The sequence below is a fragment of the Bombina bombina genome, chromosome 1, assembly GCF_027579735.1.
Source record: "Bombina bombina isolate aBomBom1 chromosome 1, aBomBom1.pri, whole genome shotgun sequence".
NCBI classification, from domain to species: Eukaryota; Metazoa; Chordata; class Amphibia; order Anura; family Bombinatoridae; genus Bombina; species Bombina bombina.
Window position 1 is genome coordinate 888180000 of NC_069499.1, and position 19903 is coordinate 888199902.

Consider the following 19903-nt stretch of genomic DNA (forward strand, 5'->3'; position numbering starts at 1 on the left):
GTGATTCATCCCGTTCCATTAAGAGAACAAGGGATGGGGTTCTACTCCAATCTGTTTATAGTTCCCAAAAAAGAGGGAACGTTCAGACCAATCTTAGATCTCAAGATCTTAAACAAGTTTCTCAAGGTTCCATCGTTCAAGATGGAAACCATTCGAACTATTCTTCCTTCCATCCAGGAAGGTCAATTCATGACCACGGTGGATTTAAAGGATGCGTATCTACATATTCCTATCCACAAGGAACTTCATCGGTTCCTGAGGTTCGCATTCCTGGACAAACATTACCAGTTCGTGGCGCTTCCTTTCGGTTTAGCCACTGCTCCAAGGATTTTCACAAAGGTACTAGGGTCCCTTCTAGCTGTGCTAAGACCAAGGGGCATTGCTGTAGTACCTTACTTGGACGACATTCTGATTCAAGCGTCGTCCCTTCCTCAAGCAAAGGCTCACACGGACATTGTCCTGGCCTTTCTCAGATCTCACGGATGGAAAGTGAACGTGGAAAAGAGTTCTCTATCTCCGTCAACAAGGGTTCCCTTCTTGGGAACAATAATAGACTCCTTAGAAATGAGGATTTTTCTGACAGAGGCCAGAAAAACAAAACTTCTAGACTCTTGTCGGATACTTCATTCCGTTCCTCTTCCTTCCATAGCTCAGTGCATGGAAGTGATCGGGTTGATGGTTGCGGCAATGGACATAGTTCCTTTTGCACGCATTCATCTAAGACCATTACAACTGTGCATGCTCAGTCAGTGGAATGGGGACTATACAGACTTGTCTCCGAAGATACAAGTAAATCAGAGGACCAGAGACTCACTCCGTTGGTGGCTGTCCCTGGACAACCTGTCACGAGGGATGACATTCCGCAGACCAGAGTGGGTCATTGTCACAACCGACGCCAGTCTGATGGGCTGGGGCGCGGTCTGGGGATCCCTGAAAGCTCAGGGTCTTTGGTCTCGGGAAGAATCTCTTCTACCGATAAATATTCTGGAACTGAGAGCGATATTCAATGCTCTCAAGGCTTGGCCTCAGCTAGCGAGGGCCAAGTTCATACGGTTTCAATCAGACAACATGACAACTGTTGCGTACATCAACCATCAGGGGGGAACAAGGAGTTCCCTGGCGATGGAAGAAGTGACCAAAATCATTCTATGGGCGGAGTCTCACTCCTGCCACCTGTCTGCTATCCACATCCCAGGAGTGGAAAATTGGGAAGCGGATTTTCTGAGTCGTCAGACATTGCATCCGGGGGAGTGGGAACTCCATCCGGAAATCTTTGCCCAAGTCACTCAGCTGTGGGGCATTCCAGACATGGATCTGATGGCCTCTCGTCAGAACTTCAAAGTTCCTTGCTACGGGTCCAGATCCAGGGATCCCAAGGCGGCTCTAGTGGATGCACTAGTAGCACCTTGGACCTTCAAACTAGCTTATGTGTTCCCGCCGTTTCCTCTCCTCCCCAGGCTGGTAGCCAGGATCAATCAGGAGAGGGCGTCGGTGATCTTGATAGCTCCTGCGTGGCCACGCAGGACTTGGTACGCAGATCTGGTGAATATGTCATCGGCTCCTCCTTGGAAGCTACCTTTGAGACGAGACCTTCTTGTTCAGGGTCCGTTCGAACATCCGAATCTGGTTTCACTCCAGCTGACTGCTTGGAGATTGAACGCTTGATCTTATCGAAGCGAGGATTCTCAGATTCTGTTATCGATACTCTTGTTCAGGCCAGAAAGCCTGTAACTAGAAAGATTTACCACAAAATTTGGAAAAAATATATCTGTTGGTGTGAATCTAAAGGATTCCCTTGGGACAAGGTTAAGATTCCTAGGATTCTATCCTTCCTTCAAGACGGATTGGAAAAAGGATTATCTGCAAGTTCCCTGAAGGGACAGATTTCTGCCTTGTCTGTGTTACTTCACAAAAAGCTGGCCGCTGTGCCAGATGTTCAAGCCTTTGTTCAGGCTCTGGTTAGAATTAAGCCTGTTTACAAACCTTTGACTCCTCCTTGGAGTCTCAATTTAGTTCTTTCAGTTCTTCAGGGGGTTCCGTTTGAACCCTTGCATTCCGTTGATATTAAGTTATTATCTTGGAAAGTTTTGTTTTTAGTTGCAATTTCTTCTGCTAGAAGAGTTTCAGAATTATCTGCTCTGCAGTGTTCTCCTCCTTATCTGGTGTTCCATGCAGATAAGGTGGTTTTACGTACTAAACCTGGTTTTCTTCCAAAAGTTGTTTCTAACAAAAACATTAACCAGGAGATTATCGTACCTTCTCTGTGTCCGAAACCAGTTTCAAAGAAGGAACGTTTGTTGCACAATTTGGATGTTGTTCGCGCTCTAAAATTCTATTTAGATGCTACAAAGGATTTTAGACAAACATCTTCCTTGTTTGTTGTTTATTCTGGTAAAAGGAGAGGTCAAAAAGCAACTTCTACCTCTCTCTCTTTTTGGATTAAAAGCATCATCAGATTGGCTTACGAGACTGCCGGACGGCAGCCTCCCGAAAGAATCACAGCTCATTCCACTAGGGCTGTGGCTTCCACATGGGCCTTCAAGAACGAGGCTTCTGTTGATCAGATATGTAGGGCAGCGACTTGGTCTTCACTGCACACTTTTACCAAATTTTACAAGTTTGATACTTTTGCTTCTTCTGAGGCTATTTTTGGGAGAAAGGTTTTGCAAGCCGTGGTGCCTTCCATTTAGGTGACCTGATTTGCTCCCTCCCTTCATCCGTGTCCTAAAGCTTTGGTATTGGTTCCCACAAGTAAGGATGACGCCGTGGACCGGACACACCTATGTTGGAGAAAACAGAATTTATGTTTACCTGATAAATTACTTTCTCCAACGGTGTGTCCGGTCCACGGCCCGCCCTGGTTTTTTTAATCAGGTCTGATAATTTATTTTCTTTAACTACAGTCACCACGGTACCATATGGTTTCTCCTATGCAAATATTCCTCCTTAACGTCGGTCGAATGACTGGGGTAGGCGGAGCCTAGGAGGGATCATGTGACCAGCTTTGCTGGGCTCTTTGCCATTTCCTGTTGGGGAAGAGAATATCCCACAAGTAAGGATGACGCCGTGGACCGGACACACCGTTGGAGAAAGTAATTTATCAGGTAAACATAAATTCTGTTTTTTGTGAAGGGAATTACTTTTTGCCTTCCTGAAATGGAATTACTATAAGATTTCTTACAGGTTATGAGACAGGTGCTGCTGTCCTTCACTCCCTGGGGACGCCCTGGGGTGCATTTTTGTTATTGCTTTCTTCATTGTTTTTTTTCATTTGCATATTTTTTTACTTTAGGGTTGTATGGTGCGGATGTGTGTTTTAGTGGATGGGGTTTGTGTGGATCTGTATAAGTGTATCTTTGGTCTTCTTTAAGGGTTTTCTTAGTAATGTCAGATTGATTATGACATGTTGTGAAACAATTAAAATATTTTGCTGAAACAATTGCTAAGACTAATTGTCTGGGATTATTTAATATTATATTATTATTGAGTCAGGGACCAGACTCTATCCCGTGCCTGAGCATTTGATACTCATTAGGTGGTGCGGTCACTTTTTTGTTATTACATATATATATATATATATATATATATATATATATATATTCCTTGTATGATCACATATGTTTGTATTTTCTGTGTCCACATTTAGGGTTACTTAAGGGTTAAAATTGGTGTGGTCTTGCTCCTCCAATGAGGGGAGCTTGATTCTCTTAAATACTGTGCACCTGCTGCACTGTTTTACTTTATGACTACGGTCCCAGTGACCGAAACCGGTCAAACTTTTCTCACCATTTTTTATCTCTGAGTCTCTGCCATTTTAATTGGATGTTAAATAAAGAACTTTTCTACTTTTAACCAGTTTTGACTACTTGCACCACTTTTTTCATGAGGGGTATTGGAATTCTATTTTTTTCTACTGTTTTATTTATTGTTTGCGATGTGGGGGATGTCGGTTTAGGGGTCAATTGTGTAGTTTATGGGTGTAAGTGTACTTTGTAAGGTATTTTTGGTGTGTTTTATGCAACTTTTTAGTTGTGAAAAACAGTTAACTACAGCTCTTCGACCGCGGTAAGGATTGCTGCGTTAAAGGCGATTCTGCAAGCGTAATTGCGATTTTTAAAGACTTATAATATCGGCTGTATGATTATTGCGCACGCTAAGAACATATCATGCGGGCGGGAAAGACATGCCGCTTGACTTGTAATCTTCCAGACTATGAGGCCCATTTATCTATCTTATTAAACAATAACAATTTTGGAGTTGATTGTCCTAAGGATAACCTTTTGTATGAAAACAGGCTAAAAAACAGGAAAAAAGGCTAAAACTACACTAACTTAGGCCTAGATTCCACTGGTAAATTGTGGAAACTGGTGATAAACATTTATCTCCATTAAAGTCTATGAGGAATTATGTTACTACCAGTTTCCAAATTTTACCACCTCAATGGAAACTAGGCCTTAGTATTCAAAACCAACCTCTTCAGTGCTGCAGGTTTTTTTTTTTTTTTTTAAAAGCCACGTCATGGGCTGACTAATCATTGTGTGCCCAATCACGTCATTCAACTACATGTAGCGAGCTCATGCACTAGGTAAGACAGCTGGCAGCTTTACCTAGCGTGGGAGTGCTCTACATATAAATTGCCATCCGCCCCAGTTTCACCGGGACAGTCCCGGTCTGAGGTTCTGTGTCCCGGAACTACCCTCAAATGCCCCGGGTTAAGCGCTCCCCTGGCGCAGCAAGCAGCAGTGAGCACAGACTTTCCAAAAAATTAGCTGGCCAGAGGAGCGCTTAGCCCGGGGTTACAAAAAAAAAAAAAGGGTAGGTGGATGGATGGTGTGGGGCAGTGGGAGGGGGGAAGAGGGTCGAGGAGGGGAGTCGTCGCATCCTGCAGGCTGCAGCTAAGTCTGAGGGCGGCAGAGTGAGGCAGGTGTTGGTCCGGTGCCAGGAGGTAGAGTTTGTTAGCCCAAACAGCGGGGTAATGGGGGAATCATCATATAGGCAGTCCGGGTGTTGAGCTTATTTAGGACAATGAACTTACAATCATTTAGAGGAAGGGTCTGTGTACAGTGAGCACATCTGAAATTTGACGTATCTTATATATCTATATATATATATATATTATATATATATAATATATATATAAATATATATCATATATATAATATATATAATATATATAAAATATATATATATAAAATTGATTTCATAATGAATTTGAGGCTGCAATAAGCCACACCCCAAGCCACGCCCTGAGACACACCCTCTCCACGCCCACTTAAAAAGTGTCCAGAATTTTTCTGTGCAAAAGGTGGCAACCCTACATATAATTGAATAGCACGATCAGGCATGTGATTAGACAGTGTACCTTTGACGCTCTATTTAAATATAAAATTAGGTATGGCTTTGCATACTAGGTAAGCATAATTTTAGCCTTCAAATTAGTTATTTTGAGGAAGAAAATAACATACACAAGGCTATCCTTATGTTACATAATTCTGCAAATAGTGCAGAATTATGTAAAGTGCACATTTACCATCCCTTTAATCTGATTTTGTAGGCATAATAACATGGTATGAAAAGAAAACAAAAATTAGGAAAACACATGTAGATGCTTTGACTTTTTGCCCTGGTGCTTACAATTTCACTAACAACCAGATAAAGAACTTGTGAAGGTGCAGTTTTGTAGGGCAGAGACAAGTTTTCTTGTTTTTCTGAACATCAATTTCATACCATATACCGGAAGTAGGTGTGAGAGATGCAAAACGTTATTGTTTATTTTCTGCATCAATCTATGCACCTGGGTCTTAATAATGCCATCCCATCGCACTAAAATTGTTACATACTTTATTTTATATCCCTCCATGGCCAATAACTGGTCATACAAATAATGTCACACTATATATTTAATCAATCAGCAGCAAGTGAAGTGTGTATGTACAGTAAATGTGTTATGTCAATGAAGGGCATTTGATAGTACTGTATTTGATAGTACTGTAGAAAAATAAGGGTTAACTTAGTCCCCTCAGGGCACGTGAACTGCTGAGTACTAAAGTCCAAAACTTTACACTGGTCAGTTTGTGAAATGTCCAGAGGGCGTTTGCAGCTCATTCGGCAGCACCTGCAGGGAACACAGGTGGAAGCATCGGTAAGTTTAGCGCAGCTACAAAAGCCGACCGCAGTGCGATAAATAAAAGCCATTATGGAGAAGAAAATGCAGTTCAGCAAATAATTCCTAAATTGTAGTACGTAGTTGTTTGTAGTTTCAATGTGCACCATTACAATGTAAATTCCCGCTCAGCAGCGCCCTCTGGTGACTGTCTGGAGTAAAACACCACTACAAAACTTCAAAACTTTTGCTTTCAATATATTGGTATTAAAATCTGTATGAGGGTGTGGTGAGCACAGACTAAAAGGTATGGCTGCCATGCGAATCATATGCCTAATGGGTTTCAACAGCTGACCAGGCAAGGTAGTAGAAAATGTAGGAAATTGTCGGTGGTAACATTAATGCAATCCCCTACAACAGTGAAGAGAGCTGAGAGGAATAGTTATGTCTGTAATAGTTGAAGGGCACGCTCCTAATACGTAGGTAGGCCCAGGTAATCGTAGCAGAAATGCAAAAGATGCAGAACCCTCCATATTTGTTACGTGTGATTGCGCAAAAATCGTATGCAGAAAACATTAGAATGCTGAGTCCAGACACATAAAAATAACTATTCAGACATAATGTGTGCAAGCAAAATGACAGAAATACGACAGGTCAGGGTTTGTAGCAGCTTGTACAAAATTGAATGAATGCAGTTAATGATTAACAGTGACAGAAATGAGTGTATATATAATACTGTACAGGTATGAAACAGTACTCTCCATATACAGCAAAAGTGAGTTAAAGGGATAGTCAACACACCAACATTTGTATTGTTTAAAAAGATAGGTAATGCCTTTACTATCCATTCCCCAGCTTTGCACAACCAAAATTGTTATATTAATATACTTTATAACATTTAAACCTGTTTCTAAGCCACTATAGACAAGCCTCTTACCACATGCTTTTTTATTTGCTTTTCACAAAAGGAGACTGCTAGTTCATGTGGGCTATATATAGATGACATTGTGCTTACGCCGTGAAGTTGTGGCTGACACTGTACTAATTGGCTAAAATGCAAGTCAATAGATAATAGCCATGTGATTAGGGGGCTGTCAAAAGAGACTTAAAGGGACAGTGAACCCAATTTTTTTATTTTCTGATTCAGATAGAGCATGCACTTTTAAGCAACTTTCTAATTTACTCCTATTATCAAATGTTCTTCATTCTCTTGGTATCTTTATTTGAAATGCAAGAATGTTAGATGCCGGCCCTGGGTTGTTCTTGCTGATTGGTGGATAAATTCACCCACCAATAAACAAGTGCTGTCCAGAGTACTGAACTAAAAAATAGCTTAGCTGTCTTATTTTTCAAATAAAGATAGCAAAAGAATGAAAAAAAATTGATAATAGGAGTAAATTAGAAAGTTGCTTAAAATGTCATGCTCTATCTGAATCACAAAAGAAAAAAATTGGGTTCAGTGTCTTAAAGTGCCATAAAACAGGTTGAGATCTGTGCATATTCTAAAAGGGCTAATTAAGTAAAAATAGTTTGCATAAAAAACATTGTTCAAAAATTGCTGGCAAGTATTTTAAAATAATTTAAAAAAACAAGCAAAATGACTTGCAAAGCTGTGCTTTCTGGAGTAGTGCACTATGTGCAGAATTATATAACATCATTTGCTAGGTTTACTGTCTCTTTAGATACAAGGTAATCATCACAGAGGTTAAAAGTATATTCATATAACCATATTGGCTGTGCAAAACGGGGGAATGGGTAATAAAGGGATTCATTTTGGAGTTGACTGTCCCTTTAATTGAAGTAACTGTAAACACGATGGTTAGATATGTATGCATATAAGTTACAAAGCATAAGAATGCTTCAACAGAATGCAGGTTTAAAGCTTTATTTAGACAAAGCACAGTAATGGTAGGAATTGGATAGACTCCTGTAGAATTTGCACTTGCATTATAGGGTTTATAAGGTTTTAGACATTAAGGTTAGCGTGACTAGAGAAATAATAATTTGGCACCACTTTTTATGGATCTTCCATCTCTTTATACATACATTGCTTTTTATCTTACAGGATATGTCAGGGGGGACAGAGAGCACACTGACCACTCATGTCCTAAACACAGCTCAGGGGATACCTGCTAAAGATTTAACCCTCACTCTGTCTAAACTAAATGCTGCCACAGGAAAGTGGGTTCAATTAAGCAGAAGGTAAGTCTGCTTTGTGACTATATTTGTGTACATGGACTTGTTTCCCGCTAATTAATTTCTACTCACACAGTATCACTAATGAGGACGGACGCTGCCCAGCAATTCTGCGGGGAGAGCCCATCACTGCTGGAACCTATCAACTACGCTTTGAGACTGAGGAGTACTGGAAAAAGATGCAGCAAGAGAGCTTCTATCCGTATGTGGAGGTAACAGCTTTCGCCGGTACACTAGACTGTTTAATATAGGAAAACGGTTGGAGAATTTGGCATACTGTATGTATGACTATCTAAAGCAGAGCTTTCCAAACTTTTCATGTTGGTGACACACTTTTTAGACCTACATCATTTTGCGACACAGTAATTCAGTTGTACCAGCAAACAGGAGGTTAAACTAACATGTTTTAAGAGATACGGACACATACATAAATTATATAATAACAAAATGTATTTACAAGTAACAGTATGTATGTGCAAGAATTAAAAAAAGTTTAACACCACCAATAGCTGCATACTATTTTAATGGGATGTATGAGGTTGATGGGATCAACAGTTTCTGAATAGTTGGTAAAATATTAGATAAAGACACTCGCATTTCATCATCAAGCATTTTTAAGCTTCCACTTCCTATCCATATATCAAGAGCAGGAGCAGCAATGCACTACCGGGAGCTAGTTGCAAAAAAATCCCACTAACTTCTGACTTCAGCTCAGCGTTTAAGCTGCCACCGTCAGAGCTCTGTGAGTCCGACTGACTACTGCCCGCGCTGCAAACACACTGCTGTCCCACCCACTGGCTACACATGCAGTTACAAGCTGATTGAGGAGACTACACGTGCAGTCAGGAGCCAATGTGCCGCCAAATCCGCCAATGGTAATAGTTTCAGTTCCCACTGAGCTGTGCCAATTGGTTAAGATGATCTGTGAACCACTAGGTATCAATCACGTGTCAAACATGTGATATGCATAGCAGGCAGGTGGAAAGTCAGAAACCCCACAAAAAAAAATGTTAAAAAAATTGTGCTGAAGCAGGGACACACCGACACACTGCTGCCGACACACTAGTGTGTCCCGACACACAGTTTGGAAAGCACTGATCTAAAGAATAATACTCTAACTTGCAATGTGTGTGTGTGTGTTTCATTAAAGCTGTTTGGAAAAGGTAAAGCTGGAAATTCTTATAATGGGGAAACATGACCATACAACCAGTTTTGACTCCATTCTTTATTGTTAGAGACAATGTATTGCAAAAATGACAAGCTCTAATTTGTTACCTATAAGTGTTTGGGTCTAAACCCGCTAGTGGCAGTCACATACTGATTGACTCAACGGTTTTGTATTCTCAAGACTAGCTACTCTTTGCAGCTCTCAGTTGGTACTATAACCAATTTGCACAATGGTATATAAACTTGCTGGGTCAATAGAGCTAAAATTACATAAGTTAATGTTTTAGGGCATGCAAATATTGCACTTCAATGTCCATTTAAATACATTTTATAGTGCATATACATTTAAATAGTATGTTTTTGTAAACTGAGTTAGAATTCCCTAATGAGCTTTTGACATTACATTAATATGTAGAGGTAATAATATGTATGTATGTATGTATGTATATATATATATATATATATATTAAATGAAGCATTAGTTACTATTGGTCAAGATAGGCTAACTCCAACACCTCATCACAGCCCCTCCAGTGCATGAGGCCCTAACTACAACCTTTGCTGTGTCATTTGGACCTACCTATGTGTGTCTTGTTTAAGAAAATAAATACAATTCTTGGTAATGGACTGTAATGTCAGAGTGAACTGGGTGCACATACCGTATTCTTGGCAGCAATCCCAGAATAAAGTGGGTGTATTTCTCATAGCATGAAAAACATTCTTATGCTAAAACTGGGTGCACTTTCACTGACACAGGCAGCTAACCCCAGAGCAATTGAGCGCAAACTCCAAAACATTAACACAAACTGGTACATTTTTAATAGAGCAGCTGTTGAGGGTGCTATAGAAAAGCATCCAGTGTATTCTGAAATTGCTAAGGACATGGAATGTGCACCCAATTCCTTCTGAGAGTGCTGTCAATTACTAGTTTTAGTATACATTTTCTAGGGGAACCACATCTAACTAGGAAGACCTTCAGGTGCAATTAGCATACTTTATTAAAAGCCAGCACGTAGAGGATATTCACTAACAATGCCGTGTTTAAACTATTAATTTGTCTTGTTACAGATTGCGTTTACTATTAAAGACCCAAAGCAAAAATACCACATCCCTCTGTTGCTGAGTCCGTTCTCTTACACCACCTACAGGGGAAGCTAGAGAGCAGCACATCGTTTCAACTTTTTTATTTTTCAGTTCCATATCTGGCTTCTGAAAACTTTTGCTTGTCAGAATATTAAACCATGTTATTTTCTGGATCCCAGCTCAGTTGTGCAGAATGTTGCAAAAAGCAATCAAGGTCAAGATGCCACTGGGGTTTTTAATAATTTTCTGAAGCACTGATCACTCTTCTCACAAACATCAGGCTGTTATACTGGGGGTTCTGGGTAATCCAATAATAAATATAATTTTGTGAGTTACTAACAAAAAAAAACTACTTGTGTTGCAACACTGATTGCAATTTATAAACAAGTTTGTAACGTTCCATTTGTAAAATTGCAGACATAAATAAAATTCTTTAAAAACCAAACAATTTTTTAATGGAGTCAGCTACTGTACAGATATGTATGTGAATTACTAAGACCACAAAACTGGCTTTTACACTGGAACATAAAACTATTTTCTATGGAATTAAAGACTACCAAACTAGCGGCTAGATTACGAGTCTTGCGTTAGGCTTAAAAAGCAGCGTTGGCCGGTCCCAACGCTGCTTTTTAACGCCCTCTGGTATTACGAGTCTTGCACGTACAGGTGTACCGCTCACTTTTTTTTGGCCAGACCCGGAAATACCGCAAATCCACTTACGTCAATTGCGTATCCTATATTTTCAATGGGACTTGCATAGCGCCGGTATTACGAGTCTGACCAAAAGTGAGCGGTAAACCCTCTCCTGTCAAGACTGGTACCGCATTTTAAAGTCAGTAGTTAAGAGTTTTACACTACAACGGCGTAGCATAAAACTCTTAACTAAAGTGCTAAAAAGTACACTAACACCCATAAACTACCTATTAACCCCTAAACCGAGGCCCTCCAACATTGCAAACACTAAAATAAATATTGTAACCCCATATCTGCCGAATCGGACATCGCCGCCACTATAATAAATATATTAACCCCTAAACCTCTGCACTCCCGCATCACAAACACTTTAAATATTAACCCCTAATCTGCCGGCCCTAACATCGCCGCCACCTACCTACATTTATTAACCCCTAATCTGCTGCCCCCAACGTCGCCGCCACTATAATAAAGTTATTAACCCCTAAACCTAAGTCTAACCCTAACACCCCCAAACTTAAATATAATTTAAATAAATCTAAATAAAATTACTACAATTAACTAAATTATTCCTATTTAAAACTAAATACCTATAAAATAAACCCTAAGCTAGCTACTATATAACTAATAGTTACATTGTATCTAGCTTAGGGTTCATTTTTATTTTACAGGCAACTTTGTATTTATTTTAACTAGGTAGAATAGTTATTAAATAGTTATTAACTATTTAATAACTACCTAGTTAAAATAAAGACAAATTTACCTGTAAAATAAAACCTAACCTAAGTTACAATTACACCTAACACTACACTATAATTAAATTAATTACCTACATTAAATACAATTAAATAAAATTATCTAAAGTACAAAACCCCCCACAATTACAGACAATAATAAAGAAATTACAAGATTTTTAAACTAATTACACCTAATCTAATCCCCCTAACGAAATAAAAAAGTCCCCCAAAATAAAAAAAGCCCTACCCTACACTACATTACAAATAGCCCTTAAAAGGGCCTTTTGCAGGGCATTGCCCCAAAGTAATCTGCTCTTTTACCTGAAAAAAAAATTACAATCCCCCCACCCAAAATTAAAACCCACTACCCACACAACCAACCCTACTCTAAAACCCACCCAGTCCCCCCCTTAAAAAAACCTAACACTAACCCCCTGAAGATCACCTTACCGGGAGACGTCTTCACCCAACCGGGCCGAAATCCTCAACAAAGCCGGGAGAAGTCTTCATCCAAGCCGGGCGAAGTGGTCTTCCAGACGGGCAGAAGTCTTCATCCCGATGGCATCTTCTATCTTCATCCATCCGGCGCGGAGCGGGTCCATCTTCAAGACATCCGACGAGGAGCATCCTCTTCCGATGGCTAAACACAGAATGAAGTTTCCTTTAAATGACGTCATCCAAGATGGCGTCCCTTCAATTCCGATTGGCTGATAGAATTCTATCAGCCAATCGGAATTAAGGTAGGAAAAATCCTATTGGCTGATGCAATCAGCCAATAGGATTGAAGTCCAATCCTATTGGCTGATCCAATCAGCCAATAGGATTGAGCTTGCATTCTATTGGCTGATTGGAACAGCCAATAGAATGCAAGCTCTTGAAGATGGACCCGCTCCACGCCAGATGGATGAAGACTTCTGCCCGTCTGGAAGACCACTTCGCCCGGCTTGGATGAAGACTTCTCCCGGCTTCTTTGAGGACTTCGGCCCCTTTGGGTGAAGATGTCTCCCGGTAAGGTGATCTTCAGGGGGTTAGTGTTAGGTTTTTTTAAGGGGGGATTGGGTGGGTTTTAGAGTAGGGTTGGTTGTGTGGGTGGTGGGTTTTAATGTTGGGGGGGGGGATTATACTTTTTTTTACAGGTAAAAGAGCTGATTACTTTGGGGCAATGCCCCGCAAAAGGCCCTTTTAAGTGCTATTTGTAATTTAGTGTAGGGTAGGGCTTTTTTTTTTATTTTGGGGGGCTTTTTTATTTTGTTAGGGGGATTAAATTATGTGTAATTAGTGTAATTTCTTTATTATTTTCTGTAATTTAGTGTTTGTTTGTTTTTTGTACTTTAGATAATTTTATTTAATTGTAATTAATTGTATTTAATTTAGGTAATTAATTTAATTATAGTGTAGTGTTAGGTGTAATTGTAACTTAGGTTAGGTTTTATTTTACAGGTAAATTTTGTATTTATTTTAACTAGGTAGTTATTAAATAGTTAATAACTAATAACTATTGTACCTAGTTAAAATAAATACAAAGATGCCTGTAAAATAAAAATAAGCCCTAAGCTAGCTACAGTGTAACTATTAGTTATATTGTAGCTAGCTTAGGGTTTATTTTATAGGTAAGTACAGTATTTAGTTTTAAATAGGAATAATTTAGTTAATTGTAGTAATTTTATTTAGATTTATTTAAATTATATTTAAGTTAGGGGGGGTTAGGGTTAGACTTAAGTTTAGGGGTTAATAACTTTATTATAGTGGTGTCGACGTTGGGGGTGGCAGATTAGGGGTTAATAAATGTAGTTAGGTTGGGGCGAGACTGGGGGTGGCAGATTAGGGGTTAATAAATATAATGTAGGTGTCAGCGATGTTGGGGGCAGCAAATTAGAGGTTCATAAGTATAATGTAGGTGGCGCCGCCGTCCGGAGCGGCAGATTAGGGGTTAATAATATAATGTAGGTGTCAGCAATGTTGGGGGCGGCAGATTAGGGGTTAATAAATGTAAGATTAGGGGTGTTTAGACTCGGGGTTCAAGTTAGGGTGTTAGGTGTAGACATAAATTTTATTTCCCCATAGGAATCAATGGGGCTGAGTTAGGAGTTTTACGCTGCTTTTTTGCAGCGGGAACAACATCTGGGGGCAGAAGTTATCTGCCGTCATGTGGTATTGTGCTCTGTTGCCAAATTATCCTAATTTGTTATAAGTAAAAGAAACTTTCATAACATAATGAGAGTTTGTAAAATCACTGCTGGATCTAAAATGTATTAAAATATAAAATAGAAAGTTCAAAGCTTAAATGTAATAATACTGAAAGGCCCCAATCTGAACTATAAAGTAATATCAATAACAATGCATAAAGTGTAAGGGTAACAAAACTCATCACAAAGTCCAATATTGCACTTCGCTTGTGTCTCCATCAGATACAGAAATGAGAGAGACCTTGCAGTGCTGGAGAGTTCTGCCCTTTTTCTTTGAAAATTCACTGAGTTCAGCCCCTCTGAATTCTGCACTAAAATTTCTCTCCAAGCAGGAGAATATTTTATCATCGGGCCCAGAGTGAGTCCGTGTAAGTAATCAACTTACAAAACTGACAGTGTACCTTAGAGAATTATGACTAATTCAAAAGAGGCAGAATAATACCTGAAAGCAGCATAAAAAAAGGTATAAACCATATGTCCAGGGTAAATATGCTGCAATTATAGTAACATGAAAGAAACTGGCTCAATTAAAAATAGCAGTTTTATCCAATATCTTTTCTGCATTGAAAAATCAACAAAGGGTTGGAAAGAGTTCATTTGTTTATAATATAAATACAATTGCGGAGTATGGTTTCCAAAACAACAAGCAGCAGTGTTATAAAAATTTAGTCTGGCTCCTGAATGAATGATTGACAAATTGGGACCCCTAGTCCATTATGTAGAGATGTTTAGGCAAAATCTGAGAGTGATACTCTAAAACAGTTTTTAATTGCACTTTTGAAAACAGTCCAACAGAGGAGTGAATCTCTTTCCTAAGGCACTCAAGCTGTGTGTTGAGGGCATCCAGCAGTGGCACCAAAGCTGTCAGCAAGCTACAAACAATATGTTCATGCTAGGTTTTTGTCCATAATTAACAAAGAGTAGAGCACAAAACTGCTACACTGTAGATGCAGTCGAAGCCTGTACAGCAAATACAAGCTGTCTGGAACTTTCAAGCCAAAAGCAAATGTTCACAGGGCACCAGATAAAGACAATCCTTCAGCCAGTCCACTCTCCAGGTATTGTAGGCAGAGTAAAATTGGTCTCGACACCACTCCAACTCTCCGCACTGTCACTGTGCTGTAATTCGCCTTAGGTGGTGGAGGGGGAAATCCCCTTCTCCAGTCAGGTCCCTGTCCAACTAACACTCAAACTGGTAAGGCAACATTCAATTTAAACAGCAGATTTATCATGCCATTATTAGTGGAGCACTTTTCCCTAGCTGCTGCTTCTGTGCCCACCCACTGGAACTGTCAAATTGAACAACCAGGGAACTATAATGCATATGTGAGAGTTGTCTGGGGATGCCAAGACCTTCCACAAGACTGCGGCAGCTTGTTGTTCAAGTGGGAGGCCATGAGGTCTATAAATGGTGTTCCCCAACGTCTCATAATCTTGTCGACCACCTCCTGGTTCAAAGAGCATTCCCCCCAGGTTAACCCCTTAAAGATGTCACTGCTATTTTCACAAGCCTGCAGGAGGGAGGGTCTCATAGGGCGCCTCGCTATAGCAACCAGGCAAACCATTAACGACCAACCGCGTACAGGGTACTTCACGGTTGTTAAGGTACTGGCAGCTGAGAAAGTCCACATCCAAACTGTTTACTGGATGTGGATAGCGGAAATTATGCAGTTATTGTATTTTGCCCAAGTGACAATGTGGGCTACTTCATTTATCACCAAGGAACTTCATGTTCTGTCTTGATGATTTATGTTAGCCAGTGTTATAACATTGTCTGATTGGAACCTGAGAAAGGTTACCTGCCTTAGACTGGGCCATTTCTGGGTGGCCCTGAAGATTGCATGGAGTTCCAGAAAGTTGATTTTTAACCTCCCCTCCCGAGGATACCTTACTCCTATAGCCCTATAGGGCCCCCAGGCAGCACCCCAACCTGTCAAGCTGGTGTCTGTGGTGATCACCACCCATGTTGGCCAGAGAAAGTAGGCTCCCTAAAGAATAGACTGGTGAATCTGCCCCCATGTCAGGGACTGCCTTGTCTGTAAGTCCAGTAGGAAGTTCTGAGACAAATCCTTGTTAATCCTATGTATAACGTTAAAACAATTCCTTGAGCTTGCACCACAGTCAATAGTTCTGAAAGAACTTTTGTAAGAGACTCTGGGCGCGGTTGTTACACAAAAGGGAAATGCCACAAACTGATAGTGCCTGTCAGGCAAATTTCAGGAATCCCTGTAAATAGGTTTGTTCATTCATTTGTAATCAAATCAGACAGTCAGGTGCTTACCTGACCACGCTCCAGAAACAGGCTCTTGCTGCAGCATTCCTCCATGTGGAACAAAGAAGCTTCTCTTCTGCAGTGGCTGCTACCTTCCTTAGGCGCTAGTGGCCGCATAATGCGCTAATGTAAAGGGGCCATGCCTATTTTAGCAACTCTCACCTAAAATAGCCACAGCTGCGGCTGTTCCTCTAAATCCTCTTAGCCCATCACTCTAGGCTGAGTTATTGAGCAGATGGTCAGGTTTTTACCTGCTTTTGAGGAATACCTACAATTTTTCTTTCATGATTCAGATAGAGCAAGGGATTTTAAACAACTTTCTAATTTACTTCTATTATCAATTGTACGTCGTTCTCTTATGTCTAGAGCACTATATTGCAGTATTTTTGCAATAATTGTTTCCATTTGCAAGATCTCTATTTCCTGCCATGTACTGCTTCAGAGACACCTACCTAATTATTTCTTTAGCAAAAGAATATCATGCAAACTAAAGCAAATTTGATAATAGAAGTCAGTTGGAAACTTTTTTTTTTTAAATTGTATGCTCTGTCTGAATCCCAAAATATTTTTTTGGGGTTTCATATCCCTTTTAGCTCTCCCTGTATTCTGTGATGCAACCAGCTTGTTTCCTGATAGCACTTACCTGTGTCCTGCTGCAATTACCTGGTATCCCGTGCCAGCCTCACCAGCTGTACCTGCTGAATCTCCTGTACCTGCTGAGTCTCCTGTGCCTGCTGAGTCTCCTGTACTTGCTTTACTAGTGGCAGCTTACCTGAACCCTGCTGTATCACCTGCATCTACCTGATATCCAGTACCAGTCTCACCACCTGTGCCTGCTGAGTCTCCTGTACTTGCTTTACTAGTGGCAGCTTACCTGAACCCTGCTGTATCACCTGCATCTACCTGATATCCAGTACCAGTCTCACCACCTGTGCCTGCTGAGTCTCCTATACTTGCTTTACTAGTGGCAGCTTACCGGTATCCAGTACCAGTCTCACCACCTGTATGTGCTGAGTTTCCTGTGCCTGCTGAGTCTCCAGTATTTGCTGTACCAGTGGCAGATTACCTGAATTCTGCTGCACCTACCTATTATGCAGTGCCAGCCTCACCACCTGTACCTGCTGGGGTTCCTTCTGAATCTCCTGTACATTGTTGTTGCACTGTTGTCCCAGTACCTGACCTTTAGCCTGCCCTTGGACTTTTCTCCTGCTTTAACCCTTTGGTACCTTGTTGCTGGAGTGACCTCAGAGTACCCAACTTTTGGCCTGTTCTTGCTTTATCTCTTGGTATATTGTTGCTGGACTGATCTCCTGGTACAAACAAATACAAGGGGAATTGAGGGCCCTATTTCTGTGGGAACTTACAATCTAGAAAATGACTTTTTGTTTCCTTTGTATTCATTCCTGTACTCGAGTTCCACTCACTGAGTCAGGTACTGGGAAATTAGACCAGTGTTTCTTGACTCTGGTCGCCAAGTACCCTTAACAGACCAGATTTTCATGATTTCTTAAAGGGATTGTCCAGCATAAAATTTTTATTAATTATTTTAATACAACTCATAAATTTATATTAGATAAGATAATCATTATATTAATTAGTGAAAAATAAATTAATCATTTAACCTGCTGTAAATTTAATTTCAAATTATTCAAAATATTTCTCATATCGCCCCTCAGGAAAAACGAGTTTATATTCTTTTTCATGCTGCTTTTTTTTGTCCAATCAGCTGTAATATGCTAATTAGATTGCATTAGCCCGTGTGCGCGCATGTTGTTCATGATTATTAGCTTTTTTTTTTATTTCATTTCAGTTGCGCATTGCAGGAACTTCAGGAAGTGGCAGTCCTGCTCTACACAACCTTCAAATTTTCAAGTTTTAGATCTGCTAAGGTATTTTGTTTATAATATATATATATATATATTATTTTTTTTTTTATCAAAGTTTGTCAAATAGCATCCATAAATGAATAGATTTAGTAAATAATAAATCGTATCAACCAAAAAAAAAAAAAAATCTTTTGCATTCTATAGCTCTCAATTGTAAAAAAAATGACTGCAATAGAATACAAAATTATTATTTTTTTGTTTGATAAGATTTATTATTTACTAAATCTATTCATCTGTGGATGCATTAACAGAAATCTAAATCTTGTTGTTTTAGTGTCATCTTGAGGGGGTGAACCGGCTCCGGAGATCATTTATTTTGAAAAATATTTTTTTTTTATATCTTCGTTTGATTCCGCAGTACGGACATGCTAAGCTATGAGGCAGCAATCTTTTAAAAATGTTTTTACAAATGTTCCCTCCATTTGCTGTACTTGCGACATAAAAATAAAATGGTGTGGCTACTAGGGAATAGTGTTTAGCTGTTATGCTCTTTTTTTGTGTGTGTAGTGCAAGGAGGGTTATTTGTGGTGGATCATAGCAGAATGTTGAGCTGATTCACGTTCTGTATTCAGTAAACTTATTTTCCAATCCCACTCTGATTACTTTATTTGATGTTTGCTTATATAAAATGCTTTTCTTGATCAATTACTTTTTTAATATTGCTAAAGCAAACAAACTTTCGTCATAGTTTCATGTGTGTCACTCAACAATAATTCTGCAGTCAATTATATTATATCAAGTTGTAAATTCCATGTACATTTCCCAATAATTTGAATGAAATAAATATATATTTTCTTCTATCCCTTTATCCATGTTCCTATCTCAATATCCAAATCTTTCTGTCCCTATCCCCCTCTGTCCCTATCCCACTCTGTCCCTATCCCCTGTCCCTATCCCTCTATCATTGTCCCCCTGTCCCTCTATCATTGTCCCTCTATCATTGTCCCCCTGTCTCTATCCCTCTATCATTGTCCCCCTGACCCTATCCCTCTATCATTGTCCCCCTGACCCTATCCCTCTATCATTGTCCCCCTGACCCTATCCCCCTATGTCTCTCTCCCTCTTTCCCTATCCCTCTGTCCCTATCCCCCTCTGTCCCTATCCCCCTCTGTCCCTATCCCCCTCTGTCCCTATCCCCCTCTGTCTCTCTCTCTGTCCCTATCCCTCTGATCCTATGTCCCTATCCCCCTATGTCCCTATCCCTCTGTCCTTATCCCTCTGTTCCTATCCCCCTATCTCTCTCTCCCTCTGTCCCTATCCCTCTGTCCATATCACCCTCTGTCTCTCTCCCTCTATCACTATCCCTCTGTCCATATCCCCCTCTGTCTCTCTCCCTCTATCACTATCCCTCTGTCCAAATCCCCCTATGTCTCTCTCCCTCTGTTCCTATCCCTCTCTTTGTCCTAGGGACAGAGGGAGAGAGACAGAGGGGGATAGGGACAGAGGGGGATAGGGACAGAGGGAGAGAGACATAGGGGGATATGGACAGAGGGGGATAGGGACAGAGGGATAGGGACAGAGGGATAGGGACAGAGGGATAGGGACAGAGGGATAGGGACAGAGGGATAGGGACAGAGGGA

At 40.2% G+C, this 19903-nt stretch overlaps 1 protein-coding gene and 1 long non-coding RNA gene across 2 annotated transcripts in view; both read left to right on the forward strand.

Moving 5' to 3' along the window:
• Positions 1-10997, forward strand: part of LOC128661533 (cadherin-1) — a 75451-nt gene extending 64454 nt beyond the window's left edge. The window contains exons 4-6 of the mRNA XM_053715782.1: positions 8169-8305; positions 8376-8511; positions 10535-10997. Of these exons, the coding sequence (XP_053571757.1) occupies positions 8169-8305; positions 8376-8511; positions 10535-10624 (363 nt within the window). The 3' untranslated portion in view covers positions 10625-10997. The remainder of the gene's footprint in view (positions 1-8168; positions 8306-8375; positions 8512-10534) is intronic.
• Positions 10998-16879: 5882 nt separating this feature from the next.
• The window catches only part of LOC128640408 (uncharacterized), a 6086-nt gene continuing 3062 nt past the window's right edge, over positions 16880-19903 (forward strand). Inside the window, exon 1 of the long non-coding RNA XR_008399342.1 lies at positions 16880-18326. This is a non-coding gene — a long non-coding RNA (uncharacterized LOC128640408). The remainder of the gene's footprint in view (positions 18327-19903) is intronic.